The 19,128-nt window shown below is 38.9% G+C and overlaps 1 protein-coding gene across 18 annotated transcripts in view; it reads right to left on the bottom strand.

Annotated features, from left to right (window-relative positions):
• Nucleotides 1–19,128, bottom strand: part of UNC80 (unc-80 homolog, NALCN channel complex subunit) — a 247,007-nt gene that overhangs the window by 39,088 nt on the left and 188,791 nt on the right. For all 18 annotated transcript variants that reach the window (XM_067026776.1, XM_067026777.1, XM_067026787.1 and 15 more), the window contains 6 exons: nt 17,808–18,076; nt 15,859–15,993; nt 12,933–13,071; nt 12,209–12,305; nt 4,842–5,012; nt 1,313–1,405 (listed from right to left, as the gene is read on the bottom strand). In XM_067026776.1, the coding sequence (XP_066882877.1) occupies nt 1,313–1,405; nt 4,842–5,012; nt 12,209–12,305; nt 12,933–13,071; nt 15,859–15,993; nt 17,808–18,076 (904 nt within the window). The remainder of the gene's footprint in view (nt 1–1,312; nt 1,406–4,841; nt 5,013–12,208; nt 12,306–12,932; nt 13,072–15,858; nt 15,994–17,807; nt 18,077–19,128) is intronic.

Below are 19,128 nucleotides of genomic sequence, written 5' to 3'. Positions count from 1 at the left end.
AAGTTACACATTTTGGTAAGCTCCCTAATACACACATACTAATCCTAAAATATAAAATCTTGATCTTTCATTTGCTTACCACATATCCTGCAATTATAGCTGCCATGAAAGCTGTTCCATTGCCAGATAATTTGCAGAAAGACAGATACTCTAAAGGCACACACAAACTCATGGAATGTGGTCAAATGAAGGAAATTTTTGAAAACTTTAAAGGTGAGGTGAATCTAAGTTGCAGTTTTAACATCATGTGCTATATTTTAGGAAGAAATATGGCTGACTTCCTTTCAGTTCTAGAGACTTCTTGCTTTATGAGTGATGGGTAACAAGACTTTAGAAGCCCTCTTTCTCTGGGCACCTTTCATCTAGCGTGGAACATAGCTCAGTAAGCTTAGAGAAACCCCTAAATATCACTTAAACTCATTACTCAAAACCCATATAAATTATTTTCCCGTAATGTGAGAAATTGAGGTAACACTATCACATCAGATAATTTATATCTGATGTGATAGTTTGGAACTTATTTCATTCTTAACATAAATATGTGATAAGCAGGGAATTTACATAAATAATGATATACACTTCAAAATGTGCTTCAGAGGAAATAGAAAATTATTCAGTTTTTCCTTATAATCTCTGTGCTAATTACTCCATACTGGGAAAAGAGAACTTTCTCCCTAGCTGATTTTGGGTTTGCTCTGTCTTAAATCTTCCTTGCAGGAGGAAGCTAGTTAAACTTTTATTTTTGTCTCAGAGTGTTTAGAGGTTAACCCAGGCAGAATGAAGTAAAGTATTAACTAGTGCAGCCAGTGTCTGAGCTGCACCGAAAGAGGGAAGGTGATTAAGTCAACAACTGTGAACGCATCAGTTAAGGGACTAAGTCAAAGCTTGGATGAAATGTCTGTAGAAAATCTGTCCAGATGAAAGAAAGGTGACTCTGCACAACTGCTCTGGAATGAGAAGCCACCTACTGATTATTGTTTCCTTTGCCTTTTTCTTGGAGGCAAGTGAAACAACACTGGAATAGTTCAAAGACCACCCAGGAGGCAGAGAGCATCTTGCATGGTCACACAAACAAATGGACATAAACGCCAGTTTCTGAAGGTGGCTTACTTCTCTTCATTTACAAAGGTGACAATTGCAAAAAAAAAAAAGCCTAGGTGTTTTCCTGTAACTCTCAACTCTCACCTTCTCTTCTCCTTGGAGATTTTCACGCTCAGTATCGACTATTTTCAGGATTCCTTTCACTCGCAACAGCTGCGATTCAGGTTGTACGACATTGAGAGACCACAGAAGAATAAAGCCAGTGAATTACCTGGTAGTCACCCCAGACGACATGGTGTGGTTGGCCGTGGTGGCCCCTTTATGACCCTGGTCACACCTGCTCATCTGGGGAGCCGTCATGGGCCTGCAACAACAGTAACAAAACCGCAGAAGTGGAGACACTTACGAAGCCCTCAAGTTCCTGCAGCTCACACAAGCTTGAAGCTAGAAGCTTATAAAGACTTTGGCCTTTTCAGTCACACTCCTCTGCTGAGTCTGTCCTGGAAGACACTTTAAAGGGAACACTGATTCCCAAGGGTCTATAAGCCCACCATGATTTTAAGGCCTTTCATTTCTTGGTCCTGAGTAATGAACAAGTACTCTTCAAACCAGACATTCAGGAAATCAGACTTCTAAGTCTGTGCTGACTGAGAGTTAAGAATTCATTTTTTTTCAATTCTACAGGTACCAGGAACTTAGCCATTCTAGACAGTAAGAACAAGATACGGGTGTACCTATCATTTAGGCCACCTGCTCCGTAACCAACCACTCTGTTTTTCTGAGAAATTATCAAACAAGGAAAGAATCTTTCTAGTCAAAGTTAGACCTAAGTCTGTGTCTTTATTCCTGTCGTAGAGAATGGACTTGAGGACACGGGGAGGGGGAAGGGTAAGCTGGGACAAAGTGAGAGAGTGGCATGGACATATATACACTACCAAATGTAAAATAGATAGCTAGTAGGAAGCAGCCACATAGCACAGGGAGATCAGCTTGGTGCTTTGTGGCCACCTAGAGGGGTGGGATGGGGGGTTGGGAGGGAGACGCAAGAGGGAGGAGATATTGGGATATATCTATATGCATAGCTGATTCACTTTGTTATAAAGCAGAAACTAATACACCGTTGTAAAGCAGTTATACTCCAATAAAGATGTTAAAAAAATTATACCTAAGACTACCCAGGGAAGTGAGTAAATTAGTATCTATTGTTAAGTCAGTAATTTATTATAGATGCTAAGAAATAGGTTCAAATCAGCTCATATATAGGTAAACTGCCTCTGTGTCATCTGTGACATGGAAAGGAAGATAAGGCTTTTCAAAGCAATTGCTTACATGAACTCTTTAAAGCTTGCTTTTGGTATGCTCATTTTCTGTATGCTGGTTGTGGCTGGAGAGTAACCCTTTAAAAATCGCCCCAGACCGTCTCTTCGGTGCCTTTGCTGTAGGGGGCAGAATTTAAAGCTAGCCCCAAGACCTTCCCCCCACTGCCCCACTGCTGTTACTCCCGTTATCAGGCTACATCATATGGTAAGAGGGAAATGATCTGGGTAGGCCTAATCTCATCACCGGCCCTTAAAAAGCAGAAAGTTTCTCTTGGGAGGGGCAGACAAATTTGAAGTCTGAGAAGGATGCAAGCCATCACTGCTGGCTGGACGACTGGGGGGGCCGTGTAAGAAGGAACAGAGGTGTCTTCCAACAGCAGAGAGTGGCCCCTGGCTGACGGTCAGGAAGGAAAGGGGACCTCAGACCTAAAGCTGCCTGGCGCTGGATTCTGCCAAAACCCTGAATGAGCTGAGAAGTGGATTTTTCCCCAGATCGTTCCAGTAAGAGCCCAGACCAATTGACATCTTGATTTTGGCCTTGCAAGACCCTGAGCGGACAGATCAGCTGAGCCTGCTCAGATTTCCGGCCTACAGAACCATGCGATGATAATAAATGCGTTCAGTTTTAAGCCTCTCAGTTTGTGGTAATGTGTTATGCAACAATGGAAAACTAATACTGATACACTTGTAATATACTTGTTTCTGTGTTACTACCCACAGAACGGTTAATTTTTTTTTGAGCAACGTACATGAGGACTGTGGAAGTGAAGTGGTATTCTTCTCATTTGCTTTTTGTAAAAACAATGAAGCCAATTTTGTTGTGAATGATTACAGCCAACCAATAAGGCTAGTCTTCCACTCCATCAAAAGAATATTAAATGCACTGGAATATCTAAGGCCACAGAATTTCAAATGTCAGAGCTCCATCCATAACTCTGTGGAATTTTTGGTAAGTCAGTTTTGGAGAAGTTAATTGACTTATCCTTATCAAAGGGAATAGAAAGCATCAACATTGTGCACTGTAAAGAGAAAGAATCAAGGGGCTCTTGAAGGAAACTGACTGCTCTTCTCTCCTCTAGACACAGGAAGGCACTAGTGACATAACCAGTGGGTGCAGAAGAAAGAGTGTAAGTCATGTGTTTCTCCTTGTGATGTTCTTCCCCCCCCCACCCCCCAGACTTTCAGGAATGCATCATCAAAGCACTGGGGGCCGCTTCTCATTGGCAGTTTGTCACTGCTTCCTGTTCCACTGCTTCCCACCCCTCAGATTAGACGCATGCGTGCACTTCAGCAGAGTCTGCGCAAGGCTTTGGGCCATGTTCTGCTTGCCTCGGTTGGCAATGTAGTGCAAGATTAGGAACTAAACACAGATTGAACTTAATGAATAACAATCTCACTCCCCCTCTCCCTTGCTGGTGCACGCTGGAAAAGTCCTCCCTGGACTGAGGGGTTTCAGCGAGTCCCCTCACCAACTGAGCGAGATGGGGCTGGAGAAGTTGGTGCCTGTGATGGGAGTAAACCATAGAATTTTAGGCTAACAATATGGCCAAATGGGATGGAGGAGCAAAGACATCAACGCAGAAAGAAGGCTTCCCCACCTCCACCCGTGGGGAGGAACGTCTCCTTCCAGTTGATTTTAGATGACAATGGAAAAGGAAAGCCTATCACTATATAGTGTCCTGCATCTACCATCCCCACTCGTTCTATCCTTGGTACACAGACATCCCCCCGCCGCCAGCCCCGCTAATGCCCCCACCCGCCAACCCCCGCCCAGGCCTCATCAACCCAGCCCTTCCCTGACACAGGGCAGCTCAATTCCTCTGCTTCTGTATCCAAGAATCTGGTGACAGGGCTAACTTCTTGGAACTTTGTTTAGGGCTGAACCCTGGTGTCAACTGACCTTTCCATTCCTAAATCCCTCAGTCCCCTCTCTCAGCACTCGAGTCCTGTCCGACAGAGAATCTATCAATTCTAGCATTAGAATAAAATTTCGTAGTTTTTGTTTGTTATGTAGCTTCTGAAATTATAGTAAAAATAAACCCAGCTCTTTACAAACAGGAAAATAGTAAAAGAATGCTTAGGTGAAATTGCAGACATTTCAAGTCTCATAAAATAAGAGCTAATAAAAACATGGATCACATTTTCATATTCACTAAGTTAGCCCTTTTACAAAAGATTTGTTTACTGCTGGGTTAAAACTGCCACAGGAGCTCGGCAAGCTACATGTAAATGTGTGTTTAGCAATCATGGTAGAATAATAATACTAACAATTATTATTATTATTGTCATCATCATTATTATTATTCAGAGTACTGAGCACTATTTATCTAAACAACTTAGGGAATGTTTGCAGTTTCAGCTGAGTTTGGATAAGTTATCTGTAAATAAAACCTGGGTTTTAGATATTTTTAGCCACCACCTTCATCTTTTTGGTGGACACATATAGTTTATGGCTGTGGCTATTTCTGCCGATGGGATTACCTGGTGAGGACCTCTACACTGTATAAAAGGGCCTGCAGGGATGTCGCAAGAGCAGCCATGGCGGCGATCTCCTCTCGGGCAGCGGGTCCTGTCTCCACTTGTGACGTCTGCCTCTTTAGCTTTTGTAGGTAACATGGCACCAAAGCTTCCAAGACCATCAGCATCTGAAGACTTTAATCAACAGACAGAAAACCAAATCACGTTTTTACATCCTACTTGACATTTTGGAGAATGGAGAAATGAAAAGCCTCTAGAGAGTTGGAAAATTCTGAATCCCCTTCCCACTCCACCCAAGTCAAGAGTAATTAAAGCTGCTGGAAATATCTACCAACACTAATTAATTAGTTAATTAAGCACCAGATAAAAGGTGACAAAATTCTGCATTTAGGAAGAATATTATCTGCTTGGGAGAGTTGGCATATATACCATTTGTTGAAAGAACAATAGAATGGTAACAGGTAGAGCTATTCAGTCAATCAGAGAAACAAGCTTCACAATCAGCAACAAAGCTTCCATTCAGTAATTTGCAACAAATCTGAGACAAAATAAAACCCTTCTTTAGGAGGCTGGCTTCTTAAAGTTTAAGCAGTTTCACAGCAAGACTCTGGTCTGGAAACAGTCATTGTGATGCAGGTGTGAAAATGGCTGCTTACTAGTGTGAATAATTTAAAAATTCAGCTATTTTTTGCTATCAAGAGACATTAAATATAAGTATATAGAAATGTTGAAGGTGAAAGTAAGAGCAAACACCAAAAGAATGCTGATGTAACTATTATGTCAGACAAAACAGACTTCAAGGTAAGTTAAAGATGGAAATTTCATAATTGTAAAAAGACATATTATCAGACATCAGACTTTTTATAAAACTATCATAATTAAGACAGTATAATATTGGTGCAAGGATAGACAAATAGATATATGCAACAGAATAAGGAGTCCAAAACAAATCCACAGATACTTGATTTATAACAAAGATGACACTGCAATGCAATGGGGAAAGACTAGTGTTTTCTATAAATGGTGCTGGGTCTATCGCCTATTAGATACCTCTGTGGGAAAAATAAACTTTGACCCTTACTTTACACCATACCAAAATTAATTCCAGATGGCTTGTTAATCTAAATTTTAAGATAAAAACAAAAAAGCACCTAGCATATAAGGGGATATATTCATAACCTTGGGTTAGCCAAGATTTCATAAGAGGACACAGAAAGCACTAAAAAATAGGAAAAAGGTGATACCTTGGACTATATGAAAATGAAGAGCTCTGTTCATCAAAAGACAACCTTAGGGGAGTAAAATTATAAGCCACAGAGTAAGAGATGTTATTTGAAATACAAGTAGCCAGTGGTGTGCTGGAATGGCTAAATAACCAGTCAAAGAAGGCCTACTGGACAACCCTCAGGATGGGAGAAAATAGTTGCAACTGTAGCAACTGACAAAGGATTAATCTCCAAAATACACAAACAGCTCATGCAGCTCAAGATCAAAAAAACAAACAACCCAATCAAAAAATGGGTGGAAGACCTAAACAGACATTTCTCCAAAGAAGATATAGAGATGGCCAAGAAGCACATGAAAAGCTGCTCAACATCACTAATAATTAGAGAAATGCAAACCAAAACTACAATGCAGTATCACCTGACACCTGTCAGAATGGCCATCATCAAAATATCCACAAACAACAAATGCTGGAGAGGGTGTGGAGAAAAGGGAACTCTCTTACACTGTTGGTGGGAATGTAAACTGATGCAGCCACTATGGAGAACAGTATGGAGGTTCCTTAAAAAACTAAAAATAAAACTACCATATGACCCAGCAATCCCACTACTGGGCATATACCCAGAGAAAACCATAATTCAAAAAGATACATGCACCACAAGGTTCACTGCAGAACTATTTACAATAGTCAGGACATGGAAGCAACCTAATTGTCCATCAACAGAGGAATGGATAAAGATGATGTGGTACATATATACATTGGAATATTATTCAGCCATAAAAAGGAATGAAATTGGATCATTTGCAGAGATGTGGACGGACTTAGAGACTGTAAGACTTCACTTCATACAGAGTGAAGTGAGATAGAGAAAAACAAATATTTATATTAATGCATATGTGGAATCTAGAAAAATGGTATAGATGATCTTATTTGCAAAGCAGAAATAGAGACACAGACATAGAGAACAAACGTATGGATACCAAGGGGGAAGGGGGGGATAGGATGAACTTGGAGATTGGGATGGGATTAACATATATACACTACTGATATTATGTGTAAAATAGATAACTAATGAGGACCTACTCTGTAGCACAGGGAACTCTACTCAATGCTCTGTGGTGACCTAAATGGGAAGGCAATCCAAAAAAGAGGAGGTATGTGTATAGCTGATTCACTTCGCTTTACAGCAGAAACTAACACAACATCGTAAAGCAACTATACTCCAATAAAAATTAATTTTTAAAAAAAGGCCTACTGTAAGCATCTCTTTCCAACACCACATTCAATGATGTCATTCTGGTATTTTGTACTCAGCAATTGCTACATATTGGCAAACCGGCAATGCTACAGATCAGAAACTATTTCCCCCAGAGAGTTGGTTGTTAAATGTTTACCAGCATACCACTCTATATAAGTTAAAATGTACTTATATCAGATTCTTAAAAAAAAATTCTATATATCAAATAAAAATGATTGATAATCTCATTTTAAAATGGGTAGAATACTTCAATAGGCCCTTTGCAAAAGTAGATATCCAAATTCCAGTAAACAATCTGAAAGGCTTCCAAACCTTTTAATTTGCTGGAGGGAAATGGAAATTAAAACCACAATGAGATATCACTATAAGCCAACAAAAACAGCTAAAATAAAAAAGACTGACAATACAAAGTTTTGACGAGGCTGTAGAGTACTGGAACACTTATACACTGCTGGTGGGATTGAAAACTGATACCAGCACTCTGGAAAACTTTTTGGTAGTATCTACTAAAGCAAAACATATACATACTCCATGATCTAGCAGAGCATTTCTACCCACAGAGACGCATATATATGTGCACACAAAGACATATACAAAAATGTTCACTGCAGCATTACTGCTAACAGCTTCAAACTGGACACAACACAAATGTCTGTCAACAAAAGAAGAAATACACAAATTGCAGCATAGCCATACAATAGAATACTATAGACAAATGAAAAACTATTGTTATACACGATTGTGTGGATGAATCTCATGAAATAATACTGAATAACAGAAGTCAGACATTAAAAAATACCTACCATATTATTTCATTGTAGTTGAGTTCAGAAACAGACAAAGCTGATTTGTGATGTTGGAAATCAGGAGAGTGGTTCTTTTATCTGATTTTTCAATTTGAGTGGTAGTTACACTGATGTGTTAACTTTGTATACATTCATTAAACTATAAAATTACAATACGTAAAACCTTTCTTGTATGAATATTTAAATAAAATACATTATTTTTTAAAAAATTTAAGCACAACAGGGACTTGGTATTGAAAACGTTGAAGTCTTGTAAGAATTGAATTTACTCCCATGAAACATATCCTAGGGAACAACTACTTAAGAGATCCTGGCTCCATCCAGGAATTAAGAACAGCTCTGGCTTAAACAGCAGAATAAGGTATTAGGGAGGTTTTTAAAAAAAATTTTAATTTAGCTGAACAGTATTGGACTCTGGCTTTTAACTCACAATGACAAGAGAATTTGATTGTGAACTCTAATTCCTTTTGATTTCAATGTGTTTGGATTTTAACTTGAAAGTGTCTTTCATATCTCATTGGGAATTTGATAATGTGAAGATTTTTTAGTCAAATTTAGGGCTTCTCTATGCTGTTAGCATTTTAATATTAGAGAATCTTTATACATTTTATCATTGCAGTGTCTTCATGTTATCACTTTATCGCACTGCAGAATCTCTGATACACCCTAATAACATGGTACTGGGTATGCTTGGAGTGGAAAATAGAAGAGGGGGTATTTTGACACTTAGGAATCGAGTGGACTTGGAGTTAAGTTAATGCAAGGTTTTGATCCATTTTTGAACCTTTTATGGAGCTGTGATATTGTAGGAGGAGCCTAAGGAAAGTAGGATGAGGATTGTCCTGATAGAGGGTAGATTTGCCCTCCTGAGGCAGGGTTGACCAGGGGCACAGTGTTTAGTCCCCATTGCTTAAGACAAAATAAGGTGGGAAAGTTGGGGATGGGGTGGCATATTTTACTCATTCCTCATGTTTCCTTCCAGCAGAGAGAGTTCAGTCAATATCAATCCCGGCTCCTCTTTGCCCTTTTACTCATTCTGTTCTGGAGAAGACAAAGACTTACCTGAGGGGCAAATTGATATAGACATACTGGGCAAAATCAGCTCAGCTCTTTTCTTTTTCCTGGAAAAGCCTGCCAACAGGGCTTCTGTCCTCTGCTGTGGGTTCTCAGGGCCGTCCTGTTTCAAGCCTGATTCCCCTACTTCATCTTTCTCAGTAGTAAAGGTGACATTTCAACCTCCCTTCTGCCTTCCTCCATGCCTGCCTTCATTTATTTAGAACATGGGCAAGAAAGAAGTCACTCTTCACTGAATCCTTCCAGAAACTTCAACTCTTATGACTGACACCGTTTCAGGAGTTTCTGAGAAAGGATAAAGAGGACCCTCAAGATGGCTGTGATATTCAGCTCAGGCAAGGAGAGCAGAGATTTACACCAGAGGCTGTGGTAAGAATAAACCAGATGCATTTTCTTCAGGTGGCTCCTTATGTTTACAGACTTGGGTGGTAAGAGGCAGGATGAGGTAAGGTGACTTGGCTCAGCGCCTCAAGATGGCTGAGCAACGGATTTCATAAGGGAAAACTTCAAAATAAATTGCTCTGGGACCGGAGGCAGAAGAGATGATTTGCAGTGGGGGGACTGGGAAGTGCACTGTGGAGATGGGGCGGAGGTCACCCCGCTTGTCAGCAGGATGTTCTGACCCTACCATTTGCTCTCTCTGTCCCAGCAGTGTGTGAGGAGATGGTACATAATGAACAAACTGATGGAAGAATATTAAATAATGGTATTACACTCTAAGATTAATCCTGAATAATAAAGCAGTCTGGGAATATCTGACCAGTTGTCTGCTGCTTTTTTCATTGATTACTTTAAATATATAAATTCCCAGTCTTTTATCCAATTCATAATAACTATTCTGAAAGAATTTGTGACATAAAATGAAACTGACAATTGTTAAAATACCACTGAGTAGAATTTGTTATTTAATGAACATCTTGCTTCAGATGTTTATTCTACATTAAGAAACTACATCTTATGGGCACCATTGAAATTTGACTTGGGGAAACTATGCAGTAATGATCAAAACCTGAAACACAAAAGCTCAAAATGACAGAAACTCTAATAAGCAAAGTTTGATACAGACCAAGATAAAATAAGTCCTCCCCCAAAACTTAATCAATGAATGTAAACTTTATTATAAATTTTACATAGAAAGAAAATAATTTCAATGAAAAGAACTTTGATAAAATAAAAATGAAAAGTTGAAAGTGGCTTATTTGCAACATGAAATGACTGATTGAGGAATTAAACTGGCATAGATAAATTAGAAAATAATCCCTTAATGAAAATGTATAAGTATAATTATGATTAAGATGTTTGTATTTATAAAATCATAGTCAAAATATCCCTGGGGTCAAAATATCCACTGGGTTAAAATAGTAGAGTTGCAATAGTTGGGTCAATATTTTTCTACACTAATTGAAAACCAGAAGTAGATTTAAGGAGGGATATGAGAAACTGATAAGGAGATTTGATCAAACAGAGAGAATTAAGAATTTTAAGTAATGTGGAAATGTGTTAAGCCCCAAGCAATCTTTATATCCCAAGTAGATCACTATGCTTTACTTTCAGATCAGTTATACATCTCTATCTAGTGTTCCATAAATCCCCCGATCTATAGATGTTTCAGGATAGGCTTGACTATTAGGTTAGAACTGGACTGGTATGAATGGACAAGTGCTAATTTTGTTTCACCAGGAGAATGACGAGTCATCTTCCCTTTCACTTCAAACCTGAGTCAGAGTCACAACTCACCCAGAGCACATGAGCTCAACAGCTGGTCCGAGGAGGTAGGACCAATGCGGGTGACTCTGGGTTAGATCAGAGCCAGCATCCTTGAGTTGAGATAACACTCAGGTAAGATTTATATTTTATTCCTTGTGTGACAGGAGTTTGTAGTCTCAGTTCTTTGAATTTACATCAGAAAGGTGATAACCTACCTAGATCAGGCAGTCTTAACAGAGGAGCAATACCCTGGAATGATTTATTAGCCATCCTTCTCTCAAAAGAAAGTTGAGGCAAAAACTGTGATATGCTTATGACTAATCCATATTTTTATTTTCAAACTATTTTCTCACCACAAAGGCCTATGCAAGAAGAATTACAAATGAGAGAAATAGGAACATGGAAACAGTTGGCTGTTGTCTGATTCATTCATTTGATAAACGTATATTGTTATATCATCTATGGAATACAGCACTATATTGGGCATTGGAAGATATATCACATATACTAAGAATATGGTAGAATACAATCTAACGCTTTGTTTATGGGTTAGATATTACAAGAAAAAATCAAAATAGATTGAGAAACTAAGAGGGAGAGATCTCCTAATGTTGAATTGAGGAAGAGGAGGGAAGGCCATAGGGTTGGTTAAGCCAGAATTATGGAACATTTGGAAGGAATACAGCTCTAATCTTTAAGCATGTACATTACATAAAAAGGGGCTATCCATAATTCATTTGACTTACTGTCTCTGCCTTTTAGAATACCTATTTTAATAGAGAGATGAGACTGATTTTCATTTCACATATTATATATATATAATATATATATGTAAATAAAATCATGTCAGAGCCAACATCCTAGAACTGGAAATAACACTCTCCATGGTTATTTGGATTGCTTGAACTTGGCAAAATGACAGGCAAGATTTCTCTTCCTGCTCTTTGTGTGACAGAAGTTCTTATTGCTCCTTGAAAGGAGTTTTCTTAAATAGCTTAAATGTCTTTTCTGAAATTTTATTTGCTATTGATTTCTGTTACTTGTGAGGATATTCCCTAAACAAGACTAAAACATCTTAGCCACTTCACAATTTCCAAATTAGGGGATTTCAAATTGATGAAGATTTATTATATTTTTCATAACCTCTGCTATGACAAGTTCCCTCAATTTAGTTTCTGAAAACGTACTTACCAGAACATTACAGGCTAATATTAGCAAACATAACCTTTGTAGTCACTCAATTTTATTTCCTTTGCCATACTTACTTATTACAAGGCACAGAATAAAAGGCTGCAGTTACCTTCTGAATGACTCAGGAGCATATGCCACCACAGTAACACAGAGCTTAATGGCTTCACTTATAGAGAAAGTCAGGTCTTCGTTTCCATAGCAGAAATCTGAAGGGACAGAAGGTCAAGGCACACAATCAGAGTGGATTCCACCAGGGATAAAGAAGAATTTATTACTCTTAACACTTTCTTTCCAGTTACATTTTGTAGGCATTTCTTTGTTAGACTTTATTCCTAAACTGTGAACACTTAATATCCTCATCTAAAGGGACTAAAAATTCTGTTCTATTTTTGAATAATCAGATGACAAATAAAAGTGCTTTTTTTGGTAGTTTAAAAACACTCATCTAATGGAAGGATATTTGGATGCTCTAAGGTAAGACATGAGACTTCATCTTTGACTACCTCTAATTGTACACATTCCATGATAATAAAAGCCTGTCTTAAAGGGTTATTCACTTAGAATTGCCCAGGAAAACCCAATTTTCTGAAAACTACAGTGGTCTATTGAGCCCCCCTTTTAATACAATTTTCATGGCAGAGAATCCTTTACATTTTAAGATTGACAAAAAATTTAAGAAAAACAGGAGATAGGAAAATATACTCATTTAATTTATACCACCGTTCTACTTATTTTTGCTGTTTTGATTTAGTTCAAAATATTCAGTATAAGGTCGTTTAAAAAAAGAAAGATTACAAAAAGAAAAAGAATGTCAAGGCAAGTTTTGCTTTTACCTAATGACTTAAGAGGCTTCTCAGCTTTGACCAGCTCTAAGATGTCTAGGATGTCAGTGGTCTCCCCCTCCAGCGACTGCAGCAAGTCAAACAGGCACTGAGCTGACACGCCTTTGCTGGACCCAGTATTGGCAGCATCCTGTACAAAGAAAAGCCATTTTAGCCATCATTAAAAAGTCTACAAATAACAAATTCTGGAGAGGGTGTGGAGAAAAGGGAACCCTCATACCCTGTTGGTGGGAATGTAAGTTGGTGCAGCCACTGTGGAAAACAGAATGGAGGTTCCTAAAAAAAACTAAAAATAGAGTTGCCATATGATCCAGCAATCCCACTCGTGGGCATATACCCAGAGAAAACTCTAACTCAAAATGACACATGCACCCATATGTTCATAGCATCACTATTCACAGTAGCCAAAACATGGAAACAACCTAAATGTCCATCGACAGATGAATAGATAAAGAAGATGTGGTATATATATATACAATGGAATCCTACTCAGCCATAAAAATAATGAAATAATGCCATTTGCAGCAACATGGCTGGACCTAGAGATTATCATACTAAGTGAAGTTAGAAAGATAAATACCATATGATATCACTTATATGCGGAATCTAAAATATGACACAAATGAACTTATCTATGAAATAGACTCACAGCCACAGAACAGAATTGTGGTTGCCAAGGAGGGTGAAGGAGGATGGATTGGGAGTTTGGGATTAGCAGATGCAAACTATTATATATAGAATGGATAAACAACAAGGTCCTACTGCATAGCATAGGGAACTATATTCAATATCCTGTGATAAACCATAATGGAAAAGAATATAAAAAGATGTATACATATACATATAACTGAATCATTTTGCTGTACAGCAGAAATTAACACATTGTAAGTCAACTATACTTCAATTAAAAACAAAAGAAAAGCCATTTTCGTTTATTCATTCCTACATCAGTACTAACATGGTTTGATCAGGAATACAAGTTTCATAAACACTGCCATTGGGCTTCCCTGGTAGCGCAGTGGTTGAGAGTCCGCCTGCCGATGCAGGGGACACGGGTTCATGCCCCGGTCCGGGAAGATCCCACGTGCCGCGGAGCAGCTGGGCTCGTGAGCCATGGCCACTGAGCCTGCGTGTCCGGAGTCTGTGCTCCGCAACGGGAGAGGCCACAGCAGTGAGAGGACCGTATACCACAAAAAAATAAATAAATAAATAAATAAAATAAAAATAAACACTGCCATTGATAACAGTATCTAGGCAGTATTCAGCTTACAGAATTCTGCATCCAACCATGCTACTGTATGGAGTGAACACCTGACTTTTAAGGGATCTATTAAATGCTAATCTAGTACAAAAGAGATATTTGGAAACTCATAAAAATACAGCAACATGCGAACTGCCAGTAAAGTTCATGCCTATGTTTTCTCTGGTCTATGATAGTGGGACTCAGCATCCCCCCCCGCCAAATTTCCATAATGGATTGGTTGAATACATCACATATGTTTGAGAAACAGATGAATTTTTTGATAACCCTGGGAATTTTACAGGTCTTATTTGATAATCTATCTCCAGAATAGAGATACTTACCATCTCAAATCTCTGTAAAATGACTTTGATTCATTCATTAAAACCACAAATCCTCCTGGGCATATATTCAGAGAAAACTCTAATTCAAAAAGATATGTGCACCTCAATGTTCATTGCAGCACTATTTACAATAGCCAGGACATGGAAGCAACCTAAATGCCCATCAACAAAGGAATGAATAAAGAAGATGTGGTATATACATACAATGGAATATTACTCAGCCATAAAAAGAATGAAATAATGCCATTTGCAGCAACATGGATGGATCTAGAGATTATCAAACCAAATGAAGTAAGTCAGAAAGAGAAAAACAAATATCATATGTTAATGCATATATGTGGAATCTAGAAAAACGGTATAGATGATCTTATTTGCAAAGCAGAAATAGACACACAGATGTAGAGAACAAATGTATGGATACTAAGGGGGAAGGGGTGGTGGTAGGATGAATTGGGAGATTGGGATTGGCCTATACTACGTACAAAATAGATAACTAATGAGAATCTACTATATAGCACAGGGAACTCTACTCAATGCTCTGTGGTGACCTAAATGGGAAGGAAATCCAAAAATGAGGGGATATATGTATACATATAGCTGATTCACTTTGCTCTACAACAGAAACTAACACAACATTGTAAAGCAACTATACTCCAATAAAAATTAATTTTAAAAAAACTCATTAAATTCCTACTATGTGCCAGGCACCATTTTGTGCACTGCAGTTATAGCAAAAAACAAAAACAAATAAACAAACAAAACAACAACTAAAAACACGCAAAAGGCAAGCAAAAACCAGACAAATGTCTCATTTTAACGGAGCTCAAATTCTATTGTGGGGTGTGGTAAAGATACATATTAGTGAAACAAATACATATATATGACATGTGATATGGTATAAATGCTCTGCAGAAAAATAAAAATAAAGCAGGGTAAGTGCTAGAGAGTGACAGAAAAAAATGAGAATCAGGAACTCTTCCTTTTATCATTTTCCATTTTCCATCCTTTCATTAACTGAGTATAAAAAACCAGAGAGTTGATCTATTTACATCCTAGGGGCCGAAATGAGGGTTGAAGAGAAACGTTGAAGAGAGAAGATTTTCTTGTTGAAAGAGAAATAATTTTTGGTATTTATATTCCATTGCTTGCATAAAGAGAGCTGAGAGACTGATTATACAAATGGACAATGACCAGGCCATACATAAATATAGAACTCTGATCTACAATCTGTAGTAACCAGCCCAGGAATCGCTTGCTGTAGTAAGCTCCGAATAAAGAGACTTTGCTTTCCTCATTGGGTTGGTCTTCCTTTACTTCCACAGAGCTTACTCACAGGAAACTCCAGGAGAGGGGCCACACTTGCAAACAGCTGGAGCACAAAGGGCTTCCGGTGTAGAATGTAGAACTGATGGCAGGCGAATTCAATGGCTTGACGCAACTGGGGATTGCTTTCATAGTCAGAGTACACCTATGGAAAAATGTCACCATATTCAGAAAATCCTTAACAGCCTACTAGAGTTGTGTTTGCTTTTAAAACTCATAGCCATGGGAAGCATGGACGGAAATGACTAATTTCATAAACTGATGGAGGGGAGTGTAAAATGGTATATACTTTCTTGAGAGAGATCTGGCAATATACATAAAAATCCTAAAAATATAAATATGTTATATATATATTTATATACTTATATACTCATATACTTACATATATAAGTATATTTATATTTAATCCTAAAAATATAAATATACTTTTTTCTCAGGAAGTTTGTGACTAGTGATTTATCTTAAGAAAACAGACAAATGTACAAAGATATATGTACAATAATGACTGCTGCAAGGTTGCTTAAAATAGAAAATTTGAAACTTCAATTATTCATAAATTGGGGTTAAGTGTATTATGTATATGCATTCAATACAATACTATCAGTTATTTTTTAAAAGATGCTATATAGTACTACAGGGAAAATTCCCACAATATTCTTAGTGTCACATTACAAAAGGTAGGTAACAAACGAATATATGGTATGATTCAACTTCTGTTTTAGGAAAAGTAGGAGAGAGTACCAAGATTTTCGAGATGTGTAAACGATGGTTATCTAGGAGGAGGATTATAGGTGATCTTTATTTTCTTCTTTAAACTTTTCTTTATCTTTTGAATTTTTTAAAAAAATTATTTAATCATTTTTGGCTGTGTTGGGTCTTTGTTGCTGCACATGGGCTTTCTCTAGTTGCAGTGAGCAGGGGCTACTCTTCGTTGTGGTGCGTGGGCTACTCACTGCAGTGGCTTCTCTTATTGCAGAGCACGGGCTCTAGGTGAGCAGGCTTAGTAGTTGTGGCACACGGGCTTAGTTGCTCCGTGGCATGTGGGATCTTCCTGGACTGGGGCTCGAATCCGTGTCCCCTACCTTGGCAGGCAGATTCTTAACCTCTGTGCCACCAGGGAAGTCCCTCTTTTGAATTTTATAATGAGCATTTATTGTTTTTGATAATTATTTTAAAAGTTATAGAGGAAATTCCAACTATCTAAAAATAGGACAGAGCGCCCTGATATTAAAAGTCAATTTCTTGCCCCTGTAGGTTGAGCAAACGCCACTTTACACAAGCATGTATTACTTCCATAATTTTATTAAAATTTCCATAAAAATGAGAACTAGGATGAGCCCTCCAGGCCCCTTCCGAACTTTATTCAGTACTTCTAACTGTAGCCACGCACACACACTAGACATGACTAAGTGAAAACTGTTCCTGCTACATTCACCTCCTCCCACTTTGTCATACCAAATTTAAGGGCAAGGAAAATCTCTTTGCAGGTAGAGATTGGAGACTCTCTTGGAAGAAACATCAACTGAATGCTTGCCATACATTTGAATAATGGTTCTCAAGCTTCCTAGGGCATCAAAACCACCTGGAGGTCTTGTAAAAATGCAGATTACTGGGCCCTGACCCCAGACTTTCTGATTAAGTAGCACTGGGATGCAACCCAAGAATGTGCATTTCTAACAAATCCCAGGTGATGCTGCTGCTTCTGCTGCTAGCAGCTCCAGAGACTGGAGTGGTTCTCAGCACTCTGAGAACCACTGGCCCAGAAGAAATGGGAAAGCAAGCATAGCTCAGGTCTGGGAGATCTCAGAATAGAATGGAATATTATGACCTCTTGGAAGTTTCTAGCGGGGTTTCATTTGGTGCTTTCCGGGGTCATAAAAGAAGATAATTCCATCATTAAAAGTTTTGGTACAGATCTTGTTGACCTGTTCCATGGGGAGGAGAGGAGAGCCTGTGCACCTGCAACATGGTGGGTAGAATCCACTGGTAGCCGCTGAGCGAGAAGAGGTGATTGAAGTGCACAGCGCTGTTGATGACGGTGGCCGCATACTGCCTGAGCAGGGCACTGTCTTCTGGGTGCAGGATCAGAGCTCCGTTAAAAACGTTGAGGAAAAGCATGATTTCATCTCCCCAGGGAAACTCGCTCGGCATGCCCAGGAACATCTCCTCCAGGAGCTGGATCCACAAGCTTTTATGAAGAGTGTCGAGGCCAAACAGCTCCTTCCCAGCTGTGAAACATGAAACAGCAGTGACAGAATTAGCCCCACGCCAATCCTGTCAGTGTGGAGGGCAATCAAACCCCAGGGCGCTGCTGTTTCCAGCTCAGGGACATGAAGATCTACGGCTGATACGCTTCCCAGAACAATACTGCAGCCATTGCTGTGATACCTCCTAGCCCTCCAAGTACTTTCTTCATCACCTCTTTGATTCAACTCTGTGGGCAAGACAGGGCAGGCAGGTGCAGTGTGTTGCTGCTGCATAAGCTGTGGCTTTGAGAAAAAATACGTTGTTAAGAAAATGGCAGGGCTGGGACTTGTTATGGGTCTTTGAACTCATGGTCAGACTAGAGCTCTGTCTACTATTTCTCTGGAGCTTCTGGAGGAAGATGTAGAGCATAGGGATGCTGATTTAAGTAAACTGTCCCAAATTAATAACTGAGTAACAGAGCATGGTTTCAGAATGGGTCTCTTTCAATTTCTCTGTCTCAGTCTCTCTCTCTCTCTCTCTCTCTCTCTCTCTCTCTCTCTCTCTCTCTCAATTTGAATAATGGTTCTCAAGCTTCCTAGGGCATCAAAACCTCCTGGAGGTCTTGTAAAAACACAGATTACTGGGCCCTGACTCCAGACTTTCTAATTCAGAAGGTATAATTTAGACAGAGTAAAAGGCACAGATCATAAATGTAGAATTCAATGAATTTTGACAAAAATACCCACTCATGTAACCAACACGCCAATCAATATATAGACCATTTGCATCACCTGAGAAAGTCCTCTCATACCCCTTTCTGGGAAATCCATTCCCCCCAGTCCAGAGGTAACTACTGTTCTGATTTCTGTCACTGTGGATTTATTTTACCTCCTCTTGAATTTCACATAAATATCTGTTCTTCACTTAATCAAGTACTCTCCTAACAATACCACACTACCTCCTTCAATTGCTTACGATTAGCTTAGAGCAGTGGTCTCAGGATTTGGTCCTTGGAACAGAAGCGCCAGCCTCACCTGGGAGCTTGTCAGGAATGCAAGTTCCCCAGCCCCATTCCAGAGCTACTGAATCAGAA

This window comes from Kogia breviceps, chromosome 2 (assembly GCF_026419965.1).
Source record: "Kogia breviceps isolate mKogBre1 chromosome 2, mKogBre1 haplotype 1, whole genome shotgun sequence".
In the NCBI taxonomy this organism is placed as follows: domain Eukaryota; kingdom Metazoa; phylum Chordata; class Mammalia; order Artiodactyla; family Physeteridae; genus Kogia; species Kogia breviceps.
This window is presented reverse-complemented; position numbering and strand designations above follow the sequence as displayed.